Source organism: Dermacentor albipictus, chromosome 8 (assembly GCF_038994185.2).
Source record: "Dermacentor albipictus isolate Rhodes 1998 colony chromosome 8, USDA_Dalb.pri_finalv2, whole genome shotgun sequence".
Lineage (NCBI taxonomy): Eukaryota > Metazoa > Arthropoda > Arachnida > Ixodida > Ixodidae > Dermacentor > Dermacentor albipictus.
This window is the reverse complement of record NC_091828.1, coordinates 22,267,527-22,287,103: the sequence shown is the minus strand read 5'-3', so window position 1 is coordinate 22,287,103 and position 19,577 is coordinate 22,267,527. Positions and strand designations below refer to the sequence as shown.

Sequence of the window (19,577 nt, the reverse complement as noted above, 5' to 3'; positions counted from 1 at the left end):
TTGCTACGGGCATGGACTGTGTACTGGGCAGTCCATTTGGCAACTCGGGCAAGCCTACTGGTGTGACTCAAGCAAAGATTGCTATCGACGGTGCATGCGCAACAGTGGAAGCAGAAGTAATCAAGAACCTTCCCTATGAAGTCATGGTAGGCCTCAACTGGCAACAAGTCATTCTATTTGGCTACATTGAACGCTTTGACAATGGCATCCACACTATCAAAAATATTCCTAAGTGGAAAGGATGCATACAAACTGACAAAGAATGCCCTGGAACCACAGCCCTCGATGTCAAACTTTGTAACAGAACTTCAAAACCCAGACAACCTCACAAACCATTAAGCATTGAGATCTCAAAACAAATTTGCAGTCGGGCAGAATTTCCCTCAACAGACCCCATTAAAGTGCGTTGAAATATTGATGCAAAGACAACGTTCACATGGGAAGCACCCACACTAACTTTAGCAGAAAAAATCGCCCAATTGATTCAACGTAAACCTGTTCCTGCTGACTTCATGGAGTGTCAAACAGAAATGTTGAAGGCTTCTCTTAACAACATTGATGTCTTCACCCACCCTAACGACATAGGTCTGTGCACACAGGTTGAACACACAATTGAGCTCACCAATCGGAAACCAGTTGGGATGCAGCCCTACACCACAAGTTACCCGAACCTGAGGTTCATCCAGGAAGAGACACAAGAATGAATTAGAAAAAGGTATAATTCATCCATCAAAGTCTGCCTATGACTCCCCAGTAATTGTTGTTGACCAACTGCACCATGAAAGTACATCAAAACGATTGTGTGTAGACAACCGATTTGTAAATGCAAAACCAGTCAAGCGAGCCTACCCCATGCCAGAAGGCAACACACACATTCAAAAAGTTGCAGGATCACGGTGTCTGTCAAAGCTTGATGTTAAGAAAGCCTTCTTGAACATACCACTGCGTGAAGGAGATATTTCTAAAGCTGCTTTCGTAACAGAAGATAGATGCTTCGAACCATTACGAATGCTTTTTGGCCTATGCACTGCTCCCGCAACAATGCAGAGTGTCATGAATGAAGGTCTTCGAGAGCTCGTTGACAGTGGCCATGTGATTGTCTATGCATATTCACAGAGACCGTTGAGGAACACATCAAAGTGCTTGACAAAGTACTGAAGCCTCTCCATGACCTAGGACTGTGTGTTGTATATAGCAAGTCTATGTTTGCCAAAAACGGACACCATTCCTTGGATTCTTGATATCACAAGGAGTGACGATTGATCCACAGTGCATTGCAGCAATAACGAGCTACACTGTGCCGCAAACAGCAAGTGAGGTGAGGTCAAAGTACTTGTCACATTAACGCAAGTACATGAAAGACTTTGCTAAAATTTCTCAACCATTGACACTTCTTATGAAGAAAGACACCATTGTTCAGTGGACACCCGAATGCCAAAATGCCATTGACACACTAAAGGAACAACTAACCGAGGCACCTGTCCTGGTGACATTCAAGTCTACCGACACAAGTACACGTTGATGGTCCCACAGAACGCTCGGAGCTGTCCTTACCCTAAGACACGGTGACACCACATGAGTAGTCGAATATGTAAGCAAGAAGGTCACCGAGGGTGACGGCCACAAGCACTCTACAGTACTTGAGGCAATTTCAGCTCACTGGGCCATAACAGAACGTTTCCATCCTTGCCTCCAAGAACTAGAACACTTCGAACTCAGTTCGGACAACTGGGCTGTAGTACACATTATGCCGAAAAAGAACCCCAACTGGCACTTTGCACGCATGATTTCAAACCTATCCCCATACCATTTCACTTATTGTCATACGTATGGCAAGGCAAATACGGTGGCAGAGGCACTGTCAATAATGGTCAGTGCAGTGTACGTGGTGAAGGCAAACGAGTTCACACCTTCTCGAAGCGCAGCACAAAGGTGCAGAAGTGGTCGGCATTATCGCAGGCATTGAAACTGCTAGTGAAACTGGAGGCCAAAGTAAAGCTGGGAAAAACTACCAGATAATCAACGGCAGGCTAATGCACAGTATAACCCAACATGACAAGACGTTACGTGTCGAGCCCAAATCACTTCAGTCAACTGTAATAGGAAGTCACCACGATCGTGCAGGTCATGGAGATGCCCTGCAAACAAAGTCCAAGGTGTTCAAACAGTATTACTGGCAGAATGTGGACAAAGGCATTGCAATATGTGAGAGAATGCTGCACGTGTCAACAGTACAACCATGCTACCGGAGTACAACCAGGAACACTCAATCTGACGGAAGTGCCTCGAACACCCCTTCATACAGTGACCATCGACCATGTAGGGCCGATCAACACAGCTGATGAGAACAAGTACTTCATCGTGCAAACACCGCGTCAATGTTCATTGTGACACGGGTAGTACCAAGCAAATGTGCGTCACACACGAGCCAATTCATTGAGGAAGAAATGGTCATGGAATTCGGCATTTCTAGAGCCATAATCACTGACAATGACAGAGCGTTCACGTCAAAAACAACTAATGACTACCTCCAGCATTATCACATTGAACACGTCTTCACCGTGCCATATACACCATGAACCAACGGACTTGTTGAGAGAGGAAATGGCTGAATTCTCCAGCCTTTGCGCAAAAATGTTAATGGAGGCGGCGACCACTAGAGTGAATACCTTGCCAAAACAACATTCTAAGTGAACACACAGTTCCACGCTGGACTCCAGACTTAACCTTTTGAACTGTTGTTTAATTATACACCTCTAGTCATAATTAACAACCAACTGGAAGTAGACATTGAGGAGTCCCAAGAACACATTGCAATAGCCAGGGAAGAAACATTTGACAATATAAGAGTATACCCAAATGGCATGAAAGAGAAGAAAGGGGTTAACCGAGGTGCCTGGCTTTTTACCTAAGTGGCATGAAGGCCAAGCATGACAAAAAGCACCTGCCAGCACCATACGAAGTGGACGATCAAGTATGGCACAAGACTTCCGCAAAAACTGGGAAGTTTGATCCTTGGTAAGATGGACCATATGCAATAACTCATCATAATAAGAAAACATTCACTATTACCAGAACAAAGAATAATCGCACAGAAGCAAGGTTGGCTCCTGCAACGCAGTTAAAGTGTTTCTATGAGAAAACACAGGACACAACTGCAAGGTGACACTGCCCAAGCTACTCAAGCCCCAGTGATTGCCTATGAGCGGCCCAGACAAAGAAAGCCACCGCATTGGCTGGAATATTTCGTGACTTATTAGCGTAATGTGAGGACACATTGTTTGGGAGCCCGGGTGTGTCGGGGGTTGTGTCAGCTATTGACAACTAGCACCACCTGGCATCAACGAAGTAATTCAATACTGGTTTGTGCGAGCGACCAGGAGGGGGTGAGGGGGAATCAGGAAGGATGTGCTGAGCCAAAGCTCATGCCACCGCAAGAGTTCTAGTCTTCTATAGTAAATACCCCCCCTTGCTGGTGAAGCAGCGCACAGACACGGACACAGTGAAGACAAACAGGAATAGACGACACTCACTGCTTTTTTTTTTTTTTGACATGCTTAAGTACGTTACTAACGTTTCACAGTTTGGTAAAACGAATGGATCGGTAACTATCAAGCCATTAAGGTGGTTTTGAAGGAATGAAGATACAACCAACTGCCACGAGTCCCTTTCTGATACTATGGCTCTGAACGGAACGTCAACCTTATGTGTTTTTGCCACGAAAAACAATTCGAGATGTAGGTTGCACGAGTGCTTAACTGCAGAAGCAAGTCGCTCAAAATTGTTGCTTGCGAGTAATGTGACTGCTTTATCCCTCACCTTTATCCCTCACCTTTTATCCCTCACCTTCAGCAAGGTACTATGATCACACCAACTAGCCCAACCTTCCACGTTACTGAAATACCCCCCTGTTTTTTCCAACTAAACGCGAGTTATTGTCATGCGTCGTGGCTGACACGGGGCACTAGAAGTTCAGAAATTGTCCAGCTCGACTTCGGTGGTGCAGGCACAATGAGACACTCGAAACGAAAGCTGAAGTGCAGACGTGGTGCAGGCCTAATGTTTTGTCTACATAATATGCACTGTCCGTGCAAGTTTGAGAGGTCCCGAACTGCAGATACGGTCAATTTCTGAGTTGTAAACAACATGCCCCACAATGCGTAAAGCTTGTAAGCAGGAATTCATTGTCGCTTAGGCATGTACTGCATCATCTGTTGCAATGCCAATTCGTGCCTTAATGTATGCACCAAGTCGGCAACATCAGGAACGTGCATAGAAGTCGTGAACCAGCCCAACACGTTTGCTGCACCCTTTAAAACTAACATGTGATTCAGGGGGTGCCATTGCTGATACGAAAGGGTGCAGCACCTTGTAAATTGGTTAATGTGGTGCAGACATATTGAACCGGCTTATAATCGGATCGTACAAAGGACTGCACAAAGAGCGATAGAACAAAAAATGATAGGCGTAACACTAAGAGACAGCAAGAGAGTGGTGTGGATCAGAGAGCAAACGGGCATAGCTGATATTCTAATCGACATTAAGAGGAAGAAATGAAGCTGGGCAGGTCATGTTATGCATAGATCAGATAACTGGTGGACCGTTACGGTTACAGAATGGGTGCCAAGAGAAGGGAAACGCAGTCGAGGATGCCAGAAGACTAGGTGGGATGATGAAATTAAGAAGTTGGAATCGGTTGACGCAGCACAGAGGTAATTGGAGATCGGAGGGAGAGACCTTCGTCCTGCAGTAGGCTTAAATAGGTTGATGATGATAATCAGATCGTGATTTTAGCACATAAAACCCCAGAATTTTTTTAAGGAAATGCACTTGGGGGTTAACTGTGACCCACCGATAACCCTAGCTGAAGTGAACGTGTTGATTGGAATCTATGGTGCACAGCACCAGCAGACATTGGCAGAAAAGAAAGATGCTCTTGTGTGTCTGTCCTAATTCGCTGGTTCTGTGCTCTTAGAATGAATGCATATACAGTCACAATGAAGTGATGGTTAGAAGCAATGACACTGCAAGAAAGAATTTATAACAAAATCTCAAGCACTCTGAGTGAACTTTTGCTCTAGTAAAAACGCAACACCAAAGTTGCGATATAAGGTGAGCATAATCAAAAGCTTTCAAACCTGATCGTACAGGTCAAGTCTGTCTATTTCTACTTGGTGTAGCCATACGTTCTATTGAGATTGTACAACCAGTATTCACATCTTACATGCAGGCTGACTGGACTGACCTCTCTTGCTGTAGAATTACCATAAGGTTAAAATTTTGGATGCAGTAAAGCACATCTTGTGCAGAGTGACAACAGCGATAATTCAGTGAAAGCGGTCACCCACAGAAAGTAAATCTGCACATGCATGGCAATATCAACGCGCCCAGATTTTAGTTATTTTACTGTTAAACAGTAAATGCCTAACTGTGACAAGGGTATGTAACATGAATACTAAACTCTTGGGTGGAAGCACTCTACTCTTAGAAAAATTTGACCCCTTTCAGGCTTATTATGTCCTCCAACGATAATCATTGCCTGTCTCGTGTGAATTTCCTTTTCTAAAGAGACCTTAAGGAGAAAAATTATTTGAGCTGTATTAGTAAATTGTCCAACTAGAATACTAAAAAAGGCCAATCTTTTCATGAGAAAAGACTTTGAAAGCCCGAAAAGATTCAAAAATGAAAGACTGGTAGGGATGCTGCCTTGTAGTTCCCGCACCAGCGTTTCACGGCATCATAGGATGTGACAGCGTCTGCTCGGGATTAGGTTAGGTAAATTTTTATCAGAGAAGACACACTACATTATAGACTAAAACTCTCAAAGACTGAACTTGGAGATTCTCAAGAGCCTCTACTGAGCCATGATGGTCAAAATATGAGAAATTATTCTTTGAAATTCGTTACATCACACTGATGCACTGGCGTGGCGTTTTGGTGCAACATTTCAAAAAGAAAAGCTCGTCTTCATTCTCCCTTCTAATAGTCAACCTATTACCACGAAATAATGAAGGTGGGTTGCAAAAATGCAGAGAATGAAAAGTCGCTGCAAATAGTTACCATCATCTCAAAGCATTGTGTTGCTAGCAGGTCAGTCTCTGTTCTTCCAAGTTCATTGCTGCTGATGTGTGGTATCTACAGGTAAATAATGGTTTTAAAAAATTTGTAATAACCTCCCACTTTGCTCCCCAGGGCCAGGTCACCACGATTTAATAAAATTCAGAAGTTGAGAGGTAGGAATAATGAACAAGATAACATAAGATCTCATATTTTAACTTTACAGAAAAAAATTGCTGAAATTCCACCTGATTGCGTGTGTGTGTGCGCAATATTTTTTTTCCCCTCTCTACTCGCCCAGCCGCCTGGGGATCAGGGTTGGAAACTGCACCGTTGTTCACTCGGCCAACAGAGGTAAGTAAGCCTGCCCTCCAGTTTTGAATAGGATAGCACTGGCATGCACCAGCACCACATGTAGTTGTTGCCTTGTGGAGGCATGTGTCACAAGCATGCACAATTAGTGTCATGGCACCCTGTTACAGCTTGCTCTTCTGCGACAGCTCTTTGGCTGTACTGGTGTGCACAGCTTAGAGCTCCCGAAACGGGGCCTGTTCCATTTAAGCTTGTCTGCACTTTGTAGTGTCAGAACAACACCATCGTTTGTAAGTGTCATTCCAATGACACTGAAGGGTGCAGCCAAGTGGCACTTGTTCTACACCTTTGTGAAACCTCCTAAATGGTTTCAGATAGTTCCCGGTTTATGCATTGCAAGATTTTTACACCCTTTAAGGTTTACCTTGTTGCGCAACATTTGTCTTCCATCTTGTATGCATTTATTTTTAACACTGCACGCTTGATACATTCTTGCCAGGAATGCCACACTCGTGTCGACTCGTATTTGACAGCAAAGGGGCAGGCACAGGGAATTGAAAAAAAAATATGCATATAAGATTGATAGGAATTATTGTTGATAGTAATGATGATGGTGTAAAACTTTTCGCATCCAAATTTTCAGACATGAGATGCTATTTAATGGGTGGAGAGTGGAGGACAGCTGGGCCATTTATCACCAGCATGTTGAGGGCAAGAAGACAAGAATGTCAATCTAGTATTGGGTGCTGTATTGGGTGTATTAAAATTATTCTGCATGGGTAGTGCTAGTGCCTTCTGTAGCTTGTAGACTGATGGTGCTCTAAGCTTCATGTGCGTTGAGACAGGAGAAAACGTATTGATAAGTATGAGAGTAGAAAGTAGTGTTGTATGCATAGGCATGTGACTTGTGGCTCTTTCCAAAGTGGCACGAAGTCTTGTACCTCGCAAGAAACCTGGCCAGCAGTCTTTTTCCGGTTACCTCCTCAAACAGCAAAGGCTGGTTGTCAACTGGTTATATGCACAAGTTTTGATAGTCGCGTTCACTAAGCAACACCTGGTGTGCCTAATGATGTCTGTGCCATTTCATACATACGTTGCCATCTACCACAGTTGTAGGGAGGTCTCAGCATATGCTTACTTGCCATCTCTCTGGAATTCTTTGTACAGTTTGTGAATTTAACCTCATAATAGGATTTTACAAATGTTACCTCATATTTTTTTTAAAGTAAATTCTGTTCTGAAAAATGTTAAAACGGTCCTGAAATGGGTCAGACAAACTCCGTAGTCATGTAGAGTACAGCTGCTGTAAAACATCAGTGCCACGTTTTAAGTGAAGCATCTCATATTAAGAGAGATACAGACAATTACAAGTTACCCTCCTCCCTAGCCATGCTTTTTCTCCTCAGCTCATTCACCGAGTGATAGGGGCTAAGCTCTGCCTTCACTGGCTTTGAATCATGATGTGACATCGTGTCATCTACTTCCGGTTGTTTTGGGGCCAGCACGCGAGGCCTCTCCACTAGTCGCCTGGCTATCGATCCCCCCGTGAAAGCTATTCAAGTAGCGGGTGCTGCAAGCATTCTGTCGCAGCGCCGAGCGTGTCCGGTATTCCAGTAACCACAGGTGAGCTGGGCATTTTGACGGATGGGTGGAGGTGTAAACTAAAGCCCCTCCATACTACTACCACTGTGATGAAGGGGTTAGCGTAAATGTGTGTGGCTTGAGCGGTGTAGACACCTGGTGGCAAAGAGCTTAACCAGTCATACACAGAGCTACTATTGCTGTTAACCTTTTAACAGCCTTTTAAACATTTTAAAAGGCAGCGGGTTCACGATTGCACTTCTCCCAAAAATTTACACTAGCAGCAAAGTGGAATACACTTGGTTACTGCTACATTAGCTCTGTGTTTTTCTGGTTGAGCTCTGTGCCACCAGGTGGCTGCACCAGGTGGCTGCACCATTCAGGCCATTCACATTTGCGCCTCCGCTCATCCGGTAAAACGTCCAGTCCACTTGCACTTGTGTTTACCCAAATACCGGGCACGCTAAAACTCTCTGTTGTGGTGGTAATCTCACGGCGTGTAGTGACAGCTGCAAACATGTAGATCGTGGCGCCAATCGGATACCAAAGCCCAACGCACTGTAGCCACAATGTAACAAAGGCGATCCATGGTGCTTGCGAAAAGGAAGCTCGAGACCAGCACTGACCACACAGCTGATGTTAACCCGAAGATTGTTGTAACACAAGCAGACGACACTTGCTGTGTGCTGGGAGTGCTTGAGTGTAGTGATTAATTGGTGTTGTGTATTCTTTTTGTTATTTTTTTATAGTTTTATAGAAACAAATTAACGAGAATTCCAACCATTATGAACAATATTTGTTCACCATAAAGCTTGAAGCCAGTGTAACAGCACAGTGCTATGATCATTGCGTGCAGTGGTACAGATTGCAAATCTGTAGTGCTGGTTTTGTGCCCATGCTCAAGAAATGTTCCACTTTTTGTTGAATACCGTGTCTCATGAGATTTTGATGTCGACTGTACAAGTCTTGAGAACTGTAGGCGAAGTCCTTTTCCAAGACAGCATTCAGGTTCTTCGTCACCTTGTGTTCAATGTCGGAAAGTGTTTTTCCTTTGAGAGCAAGTTTAAGTTGTGGAAACTAAAAATAATCCAGGGCAGTGAGAGCAGGAGAGTCAAATGAGTATTGCACAACTCACTTTTTGGCCAGCATTTGCTACACTATAATGGTGGTTTTAGGTCAGGCATGGTCACAGAGAAGGTACAATAGAATTCCTAATCTGAGTATCCTCCGAACGCAGTCTGCCACTGTTTTTAATTTAGCTCGCTGTCGGCTGAGCATTATTTGCTTCATGTTGGCACCCATTTCATTCTTGATAGCTCTGTCATGGTTTGTCTCAATGTACAGTGTGTGAATCGCTATTGTAATATTGTAAGAGCAGGCGCAGTCACATGATTCGCTGGAGTTTATTTGTCAGGTTGTACATTACATTCCCTTTAATGGGACAATAAAAGGAAGCGTTGCATGAGTTTACACTGATAAAGTGTTATTTGAAAACTGAATTTTCAGGGTGGTAGATTGGTTATTAGAAAAGAAAATGAAGGTCAGATCTTAAAGATTTCACACTGAAGCTCATGTAGAGAGAGAAATTTATTTACAGAAAGGCAGAGAGGTCAGCCTGAGCTATAACTTGCTCTGGCCTGCTAGCAGCACGAAAAAAATATAAGGAAGGGACACTGATAGAGACCGAGTAAAAAGAGCGCAAACTTCGAGCTCTGTATTCTACTGACGATGTTAGGCATATGTACACATACAGTGCCAGTAGGAAAGGGAGAAAGGAAAAGAACCATCGGCATGAGTGGCACAAGATGATATCACCAAGCTCCTACTCGCCAACCATCTAAAAACTTAGCTCTTCCTTGGTCAACGTAAGTGATGGCATGCTTACAAACCCCTCTCCTGCCCGAGCACTCTTGACTGCCCCGATAATCTCACGTACTAACCCTTGTGTCGAGAAACAATCCCACTTTTTCTAAACTTAGGCATGCATGACTTGGTACGATGACACATAGACTTATCATCGCATTTGCAGCAGTGTTAGCTAAGCTGGCCCTGGTTACTGTCACTTATATTCTTGTTGTGTTATTGCATCTGCCAGTCTATCCAATACATTCACGTCCACAAGACAACGGCATGCGATAAATGACACCCTCGTCAGTCTCTATTGTCGTCCCATCCTTACTTTTTTCGTGCTGTTACATAAGTTGCAATGAACCAACTAACCTAGCAAGCAACCATTCACACTGAAGCTCCAGGTGCCAGTATGTCAGTGTGACGTCGGGGATTTCAAATAACTTTTTTTTATTGGGCCATTGTGGCTCAGTAAAAGTCCTTCAAACTTTTTAAGTTCAGCCGCTGGCTATATTGGAATACCAATAAAAATTATCTAGGCCCAAGCAGTTGTCGTCAAAATTCGTGACAACATGGTGAGCCGTTGTGGAAACCTCACATCAGTGTTGCCACTGGTCTTTTGTTCTTGCATCTTTTCTGTCTTACCAAGCCTCCTTTTTTGGCGAGAGTGGCTTTCTCGGTGTTTCAGTGGGGTAATTTACTAATATAACTCGACTTACATTTTGTGTTTAGTTTCCCTTTAAGAATAAAATATTCCGCTATTAGAGGTGCTCAAATATTGCCAGCAATATATTTTAATAGGAAAATTGCTTTGATTTGTGCTAAAGCATTTGTTCAGTTGTATGCTCATTTACGTGGCAATCACTTGTGTCCATAGTGATCTACGAGCTGATTGGTAGGTTTTATGGGCAGAGTGTTGTTCCCTTCCGGTCTTTTTGCATGGTCTTTACACTGTGGCACTGAATATGACAGTTTTGTTTGAAATTTAAGAGTACAGGTCTCATTACACTCATAAGTGCTCTCTTCAACGAAGGTGAAGAAATCGTGGTGGCTTTGTTTGAGCAGTCAACAGGATATCATCTTGTATTACATGATGCTAAGGACAGTAATGTTAGCTTTTGAAATTAGCTTGTGCATACCTGCCAACTCTCCTGAATTTCTGGTGAAGTTTATGAAGTTGGACTCCTTTTACAATTTTATGGATGTTGTGTCAAATTTTACAAAAAGTAAATTCTCTTTTTGAGAAAGTTTCTCATCAATCTCCAAATGCGCTCTGATGACAAAAGTATGCCAAGGGATACTTTCTTCGAGCAAGTTTATACAGACAAGTTCCTGAAGCAGGCAAAATTGGCAATAGAAAATTCACTGAAAAAGTCACTGTGATCTAAAAACAATGTGTTGCTTGTCATTCCTTGCTGCTCCAAGTTTGCTGCTGTTTGTGTGCTTTGTCTAAAGGTAAACGATATTTCAGAAAGTTCATATGTATCCCTCAACACGCGCATACCACCGCAAGCATTAAACAGGAAACCTCAGTGCAACTACCTCCCCCTTTACTTCTCGGTGTTGTGTCTGGAGGATTTTATTAATTTTAAAGTCCAAAGGGCAGAAATCATTTTAGTGCACCTGCTTACGTAATTGTGCACCAGAATGTGTATTAACTTTATGCTACTTCATACTGGTGTTGCCGTGTGATCGCATGGTGTCCTGTTTTCTTTCTCATTTGTAGTTCAGGATGGTTACAGTAAGGTGAAAGAAATGCTTACCTCGTTCTCTGCATTGCTTATGTTACATACATCAAAGCGTACCAGCAGGCGACTGTTTTATGGATGTGGTGTTTAATCAGCACACAAGCCTTAGTCACTGATATTATTGAATGTTTCCCATTCATGGGATTAGAGCCTTTCATACTTAAAGGTTGCCTAGTGTGATTATAAGTGTAGCTTGGCATAGTGTCTTTGCACGAGTTGCTATAATTTTTATTCTCCACAATCTTTTAGCCATTTTTGTCCAAATCGACGAGGTGCTTGACCTTTTCTTGGCACGGAGTGACGTCCATGGTGGCGTGCTTCGAGCTAGCTTGTCAAGTTTTATTGTGAATGAAATAAGGAAACTGTGTTTGTTTGTTTTATTTCTGATACCAGAGGCAAAGCCAGCATATCTTTCTTTTTTGTTTGCTCTTGTTTTTCTTCTTCTTCCCCCTTCTCTTCGCAGTTGGCGACCACACAAACTGCGTGGGTAAGGCTGAGTCTGCGAGTAAAATTGTCTCTGCTTTTGCATAGCCGTCTCACTGTCTGTCTCTCTCCAAAGTCATTTGTCTCACTCACTTTGTCTGGCACTCTTTTGCCTTCCTTTTCATAGTTGCTTCTGCCAGCAGCTTTACTTGTCATTGTCGTGTTCCTTGTATCTCTTGGTTTAGACGCCTCAAGCTTTGAAGAAGGAAGTGATTGCAGCTCCTCTTGGAAATTCAAAAGTGCTCAGAAATGCTTTGAGGAGACCTTGTGTGTGTGCTTGACTTGGCATCAGGCAGTGGCGTGTCGGCGTGTCAAATAGCTCTGTGCTGCTGTAGTGGGAGATCATGGTGTGACTTAGGCAATTTCACAATAGTGGCACACTTTGGCGATCCAGTGCTGCAGCATAGCACTTAGCATAGCTTCTCTAACTTCTTGGCAGCTGTAAATGCAATACCTACAATACCCATACCTACTCCCCCACTTTTTTAAGTTTGTGAGACAAGGAATTAATATTTAAGGTCAAAGGGATCTACTGACTTGCTCAGTTTCGAACTGAAAGTCTGAAGTTACCACCTTTAGTGTCCCAAGGAAAGACAAGCCTAGGCAACCCAGAAGCAGGCAGTAATGATCCAAGCCCCCCCCCCCCCCCAAAAAAAAAAAAGAAAAAAGAGACCAAGTTGTTTTTCACAACATGATGCTGCCCAAAGCCTGCAATTTCATTTTCTTCAATGCAGAGTTTTCATGTTTCTTTTGATATTTTATCCCTTTCTTATACTGCATTGATTTAATTGTTCTTTTTGTGTATTGTAATGCTACAGTGCTTTCTAACTTGATGTTGACTGAATGGTAGACTGCATGTCTGATAATGAATGAATGGTTGTGGTGTCTGGCATGCAGTGCTTGGCATGGGTAGCGCTTGCATTAATGGTGGTGGCTGGGGTAGTTGCCTGTCCTGGCAGCATGCCGTGAAGATGCATCTTGCCCATTTGTGTATGGTAGTAGGTGCTGAGAATGTGTCGCAGAGCTTTTTTGTGGTTCCTGCTATTGGAGGTATGCCTCTGAATTACTGAGCACATGGTCATGCAAAACTAGGTTACACTTGGATGGAGATGGACTAACTTTACACGAAGTGAAGTGGAAAAAAACTTGGAGGAAGATTTGAGAGAAAATAATGCTGTGGCAAGATATGGGCTTTGCTGTCGTGGTTGACATTTGCTGTGTGGCGTTAAAGGGCCCCTCACCATGCTCTATTAAAAATTTCTTATATGCACTGGAAGTTGCAGGGTGCCCTCTAGGAAGAGTTCTGCTGCAAATAAAGGAAAAAAATGTCAGATTGCTTCATTATTAAAGAGGTTGTAGGAATTGAAATGTCACAATAGGCAATCGGCGTCTGAGTGTTGTCGTCCGGACTTGTATGTTACGGTGATGTCGTATTCTTGTAGTCTGAGGCTCCACCGTGCCAGCCGTCCTGAGGGATCCTTTAAATTCGCTAGCCAACACAAGGCGTGATGGTCGCTGACGACTTTGAATGGCCTGCCATATAGGTAAGGGCGAAATTTGGCTGTAGCCCAAACGATGGCGAGGCATTCCTTTTCGGTTGTAGAATAATTGCCTTCCGCTTTTGACAACGACCGGCTAGCGTAAGCTATCACGTGTTCATGTCCATCTTTTCTCTGGACCAGGACGGCGCCGAGGCCTAGGCTACTGGCGTCAGTATGGATTTCTGTATCGGCGTACTCGTCGAAGTGCGCAAGTACCGGCGGCGACTGCATGCGTCGTTTGAGTTCTTCAAATGCGTCGGCCTGCGGCGTTTCCCACTTGAACTCAACATCACATTTAGTTAGACGTGTCAACGGCTCGGCGATGCGTGAAAAGTCCTTGACAAAGCGCCTGTAGTAGGCACACATGCCAAGGAATCTACGCAGTGCCTTCTTGTCGGTGGGCTGCGGGAACTTTGCGATGGCAGCTGTTTTCTGCGGGTCGGGGCGTACTCCGGATTTACTGATGACGTGGCCTAGGAACAGAAGCTCGTCGTAAGCGAAGCGGCATTTTTCTGGCTTCAGAGTGAGCCCTGATGACTTGATGGCCTCTAGTACTGTGGCAAGCCGCCTAAGGTGATCGTCGAAATTTCCGGCGAATACAACGACGTCATCCAAGTAAACGAGACAGGTCTGCCATTTCAATCCCGCTAAAACCGTGTCCATCACGCGCTGGAACGTTGCAGGCGCCGAGCACAGTCCAAATGGCATAACCTTGAACTCGTAGAGGCCGTCTGGGGTGATGAAGGCGGTCTTTTCGCGATGTCTTTCGTCGACTTCTATTTGCCAATAGCCAGACTTGAGGTCCATCGAGGAGAAGTACTTAGCGTTGCAAAGCCGATCCAATGCGTCGTCTATCCGGGGAAGGGGGTATACGTCCTTCTTCGTGATCTTGTTCAGACGACGATAATCGACGCAGAAACGTAGGGTTCCGTCCTTTTTCTTCACCAGGACAACAGGGGATGCCCACGGGCTTTTCGACGGCTGGATGATGTCGTCGCGCAGCATTTCGTCGACTTGTTCTCTTATAGCTTCGCGTTCTCGCGGCGAAACTCGGTAAGGGCTTTGGCGGAGTGGTCAAGCGTACTCCTCGGTGATTATGCGATGCTTGGCGACTGGTGTTTGTCGAATCCTCGATGTCGTCGAAAAGCAGTGTTTGTATCGTCGGAGCAGACTTCTGAGCTGCTGTTGCTTAATCACTGGGAGACTCGGATTAATGTAGTAGTCTGGTTCGGGAACCGTGGTCGTCGGGGTAGATGTGGCGGAATCCGAGAGGACAAACGCATTACTGGTTTCCACAATTTCCTCGATGTACGCGATCGTCGTGCCCTTGTTGATGTGCTTGAACTCCGGGCTGAAGTTTGTCAGCAACACTTCAGTTTTCCCTCCATGCAGTCGAGCGATCCCTCTTGCGACGCAAATTTCACGGTCTAGCAGGAGGCGTTGGTCGCCTTCGATGACACCTTCTACGTCAGCGGCTATTTCGGTGCCGACCGAAATAACAATGCTGGAGCGGGGCGGGACGCTCACTTGGTCTTCGAGCACACTCAAGGCGTGGTGACTACGAGGGCTCTCCGGCGGTATCGCTTTATCTTCCGACAGCGTTATTGACTTCGACTTCAGGTCGATGACTGCGCCGTGTTGGTTCAGGAAGTCCATACCGAGAATGACGTCTCGAGAACACTGTTGGAGGATAACGAAGGTGGCAGGGTAAGTCCGGTCATGAATGGTTATCCTTGCCGTGCAGATTCCAGTCGGCGTAATCAGGTGTCCTCCAGCGGTGCGAATTTGAGGGCCTTCCCATGCAGTCTTAACCTTCTTCAACTGGGCGGCGATGTGTCCACTCATGACGGAGTGATCAGCACCGGTGTCCACTAAGGCGGTAACTGCGTGGCCGTCGAGAAGCACGTCGAGGTCGGTGGTTCTTTGTCTGGCGTTGCAGTTAGGTCTTGGCGTCTGATCACGGCTGCGTCGTGTTTAACTGAAGCTGGAACGTCGCGTCGTCAAGCCGTCTTTCGTCGGTGTAGTCTTGGCTTCCTGACTTCGTCGGGTCGGCGGCGTGTCGTCATTAGGTCGTCGAGATCGTTTCTTTGTCGTCTTCGTCGGCGGCGGAGGATCTTCGTCAGTTCGACGAACAGCAACCGCACCTCCATCGGTTGCTGCTTTTAGTTTTCCGGATATGGGCTCGCAGAGCGGCCCCGGGCTGGGCCGGTATATGGTCGGCGCTGCGGCGACAGGTAGCGTCCTGGTGACGGCGAACGGGACGGCCGTCGAGGGCTCCACTGAGTAGCGGCGAGGTAATCGGCGATGTCACGTGGGCGCTCGCCAAGCTGTGGACGCGGCGCGTTGACGGCGAAACCTCGCAGTCCCATCTCCCGGTACGGACATCGTCGGTAGACGTGACCCGCTTCTCCGCAGTGGTAGCAGAGCGGGCGGTGGTCAGGAGCACGCCAGATGTCCGTCTTCCTCGCGTAGGTGCGCTGGGCGACGGGTGGTCGTGCTGGCGGCGGCGGCGGTGGTCGACGGAATTGCGGCGTTACGGGGCCCTGACGCGGCCGTGGAAGGGGACCTTGACGGCGGGCGACGGCGGCGTAGCTCATCGCTTGCGGCTGAGGCTGCGGCGGTTCTGGTTGCACCTCAGGAACTCCAAGCGATCGGTGCACCTCTTCTTTTACGATGTCGGCGATCGAGGCCACTTGAGGCTGCGACGAAGGCAAGACCTTGCGCAGTTCTTCGCGCACAATGGCCCTGATGGTCTCGCGTGGATCGTCCGTGGCCAGTGACTGAACTCCGGCGTAGTTTGTCGAGGTCGTGCGGCGGTCGAATTGCCGGTTTCGCATCTCGAGTGTCTTCTCGATGCTGGTGGCCTTGCGAAGAAACTCGTCGATGGTCTTCGGTGGGCTTCGTACCATTGCGCCGAAAAGTTCTTCCTTCACACCACGCATGAGAAGGCGGACTTTCTTCTCTTCGGGCATATCCGGGTCGGCGTGGCGGAAGAGACGTTTCATTTCTTCCGTGAAGATAGCAACGTTCTCGTTCGGTAGCTGCACTCGGGCGTCCAGCATGGCTTCGGCCCTTTCCTTGCGCACGACGCTCGTAAAGGTGCGCAGGAAGCCGCTACGGAAGAGGTCCCATGTCGTTAAGGTCGACTCCCGGTTCTCAAACCACGTTCTGGCGGCATCTTCTAAGGCGAAGTAGACATGCCGCAGCTTGTCGTCGGAGTCCCAGTTGTTGAATGTCGCGATTCGCTCGTAGGTCTCCAGCCAGGATTCCGGGTCTTCAGTCGCTGCTCCATGGAAGGTCGGTGGGTCCCGGGGTTGTTGTAAGATAACAGGGGACGCTGGGGCAGCCATTGAGGTTGTCTTGACCACGATCTTCTTTGTCGCCTCAGGTAGAAGTCCGTGCTCTGGGGGCAGTCCTTGCAGTCTGCGGCTAGCACGCTGGTCTTGGGCGGTGTCCGTTTTGTCCTCGGGCTTCGGGCTTGGATCGCGGCTTTGCGGGGGCATTCGGTACATGAACGCACTAGCACCTCCACCAGATGTCACGTGGTAGTGACGGTGAAGAAAGAACACAGTAGCAGTACTGTGAAAGACAAAACTAGCTTTTATTGGGCGAACCTGTGCCCACAAAACAGGATACACTTAAAGCACAACGATAGCGGCGAACACAGTCGGCGATCGTCGAAAATCTGATCAGCGGGTCAAGTGCGTCGGCTTTTATAGAGCAGTCGTCGAATGTTCCAGACTAATCGTTCGGACCCGTGTGCCTTCCACAAAGTTCTACACCATTCGCGTTACGCGATGAAATCAGATAACACAAGGTTCGGCGACAACAGACAGCCAGGTAGAAGCATCGATAACTTTCGAGAAACATCGGATACATTCAGGCGCGTCCCTCGCTGTGCGATTACAGTTGTTAAGCGGCGAAACGTGGTCGCCCGATAAAGATAAGTACACGTGTCACAATTGTCATGTTGCCAGGAGGCAAGTTTCATTGCCAGCATAGACACTCCCCTTGCTTCGACTAGTGTCCACAAATGCCATTTCTTCCATGCTTTCTTCCAGATGAGAGACTGCGTCACGTTTATGTTGCAAGCCCTGCCTCCTTTATTTTTTTTCTTCTCTTCCTTTTTTGCTGTGTGACGCACTTCCAATGACAGTATTGTGCATTCTGCACTTGATGATTTACCAAAGTCACGTGCCGCAATTGGTGACTTTGCAGGCAGTGCGTTTTACGTAGAGGCATTTGTTTGTGTAACCTTGACTTTTGCTGGAAGTGGGGCTCCCTCGAAAGGAAGAGTGCGCAAGCCTTTGTTTGAAATTTTAGCTGTTTTCACACTGTGCAGCCATTAACTACCTTGCAGATAAAATTACCACCGCGTAAACTTAGCACCGCATTTGTTTATCTGCAATGCCCAAACCTGCTGAGGGGCCCTTTAATGGTTCAGCTGCTGATTTTCAACCTGTGTGAGTGCATCATTGCAGTTTTGATTATGTTTATCAGTGTGTAAGAGAGGCATAAGATAATAAAAAGAAAGAAGTTTTTCCTAGCATCATTGACTGTGCTTAGTCTATTGTACATTACCCCCTTTGCATTATATGGGAGCTTGTTACATATATGTGCATAGTATCATTTTCTTTTTAATTTTATTGCACAGGTCATTGATAACTCACACTGTTTTCATTAGTCCCTTTGAAACTTTTTAGACTGTAGCTGTAGCAGCTAATTGGGGGCCTAGTGAAGCATTTCAGATGCAGTTTCCAGCAGTACAGCTGTACTGTGGATGTTAATCAGACTGGGATAGTTGGAAACATCAGCACACTTAGTTAGATCTAAGTACAGCTCAAATCACTGCACATGTTTTCTGCTAGCCATAGTCTGTCATGCAGTCTTCTTTTTTTTTTTTTTCTTTCTTCAAATGCTGTTGACCGTAGCAGAGGTATGGCTTGTTCTTTATGTGCCTGCCTTGTGTCCAAAGCCGCAGAAGAGCATTATTTCTGAAACTGTATATCTGTGGTGTCAGCAACTTGCACAGACTGCTCTTAATACCTGCGTTTCCTGTTTGTGGGGAAAGGCTTGATCATAACTTGCCGTTCATATGCTTTGCAGAAACCCTTGTTGACATTGGAGAGTCTGTACGCTCCAGAGATGTGTACATCATTCAGACCGGATCCAAGTGAGTGTCTTCTTTCTCTTTTCAGCAGACATTTTTGGCTACTCACTTTACTGAAACCAGGGCATATTCCCAATGTTGTTGGCTTGGTGGTCTATATAATATTAGTGTAAGTATACTGTAGACAGTTTTAATGTCCGAGCTGTATGCATTGCATACTGTTGTCTCAATACGGCAATGAGCATTTCTTCGATTTTTTCCACAAGGCCAACCTGTGATCAGCATGCACCCAGATGACAACGGCGCCAAACATAGTGTGAAACGAAACAAGAGAGCTGACTTCAAGGCGACAATAAACGCCGTCCTCCGTAGAAGCGGTAAAATACCGCAAAGACCACCCTACCTGAATTTGACCTGGACAAACTGAACTAATTGATGAAAGGGGCCAATGTCAATGGCTAGCATGGGAACAGCGTCGACCTTGAATTTCCATATTGCTACACACTTGTGCCATAAAAGGGTGTGAAGGTGCAACATAGGATGCGGATTCCAGTGGAACGGTGCAACAATGTGGGAGGGATATTGTGACCGATTCATTGATTGTGATTGGCCGAGATACAGTCCTCAGATTCTTTAGTCTAGTCTCCTAGGGAAAATGACTGTTTTAAAAGTGGAGACCTTTGGTGCAGTGAGAGGTGTGCTGCTGTGTCCTGATTAGAATGACTACGTGTTTCAGTATGTAAATAATGTAAAATAAACCCCTTATCCTTCAATCCTACTTCCGGACGTACTTATTCCTGTGCAGAGAATATCCCTGGCCTAAACGCTGCTCTGAGTCCCAACAATACAACGGTTTCACTTAAATGGAACCAAGCAAAAGTAACTGCTACTTTTTGT

At 45.9% G+C, this 19,577-nt stretch overlaps 2 protein-coding genes across 3 annotated transcripts in view; one reads left to right on the top strand and one right to left on the bottom strand.

The window, feature by feature from the left end:
* Nucleotides 1-19,577, top strand: part of LOC139048665 (phosphoribosyl pyrophosphate synthase-associated protein 2) — a 54,170-nt gene that overhangs the window by 3,150 nt on the left and 31,443 nt on the right. Inside the window, exons 2-4 of one of the 2 annotated variants that reach the window (XM_070523151.1) lie at nt 6,359-6,411; nt 12,010-12,033; nt 18,677-18,743. In XM_070523151.1, the coding sequence (XP_070379252.1) occupies nt 6,359-6,411; nt 12,010-12,033; nt 18,677-18,743 (144 nt within the window). The remainder of the gene's footprint in view (nt 1-6,358; nt 6,412-12,009; nt 12,034-18,676; nt 18,744-19,577) is intronic. The other variant, XM_070523152.1, reaches the window with a different exon arrangement.
* Nucleotides 12,946-19,577, bottom strand: part of LOC139048666 (zinc finger protein 239-like) — a 111,484-nt gene continuing 104,852 nt past the window's right edge. Inside the window, exon 6 of the mRNA XM_070523157.1 lies at nt 12,946-13,332. Within this exon, the coding sequence (XP_070379258.1) occupies nt 13,280-13,332 (53 nt within the window). The 3' untranslated portion in view covers nt 12,946-13,279. The remainder of the gene's footprint in view (nt 13,333-19,577) is intronic.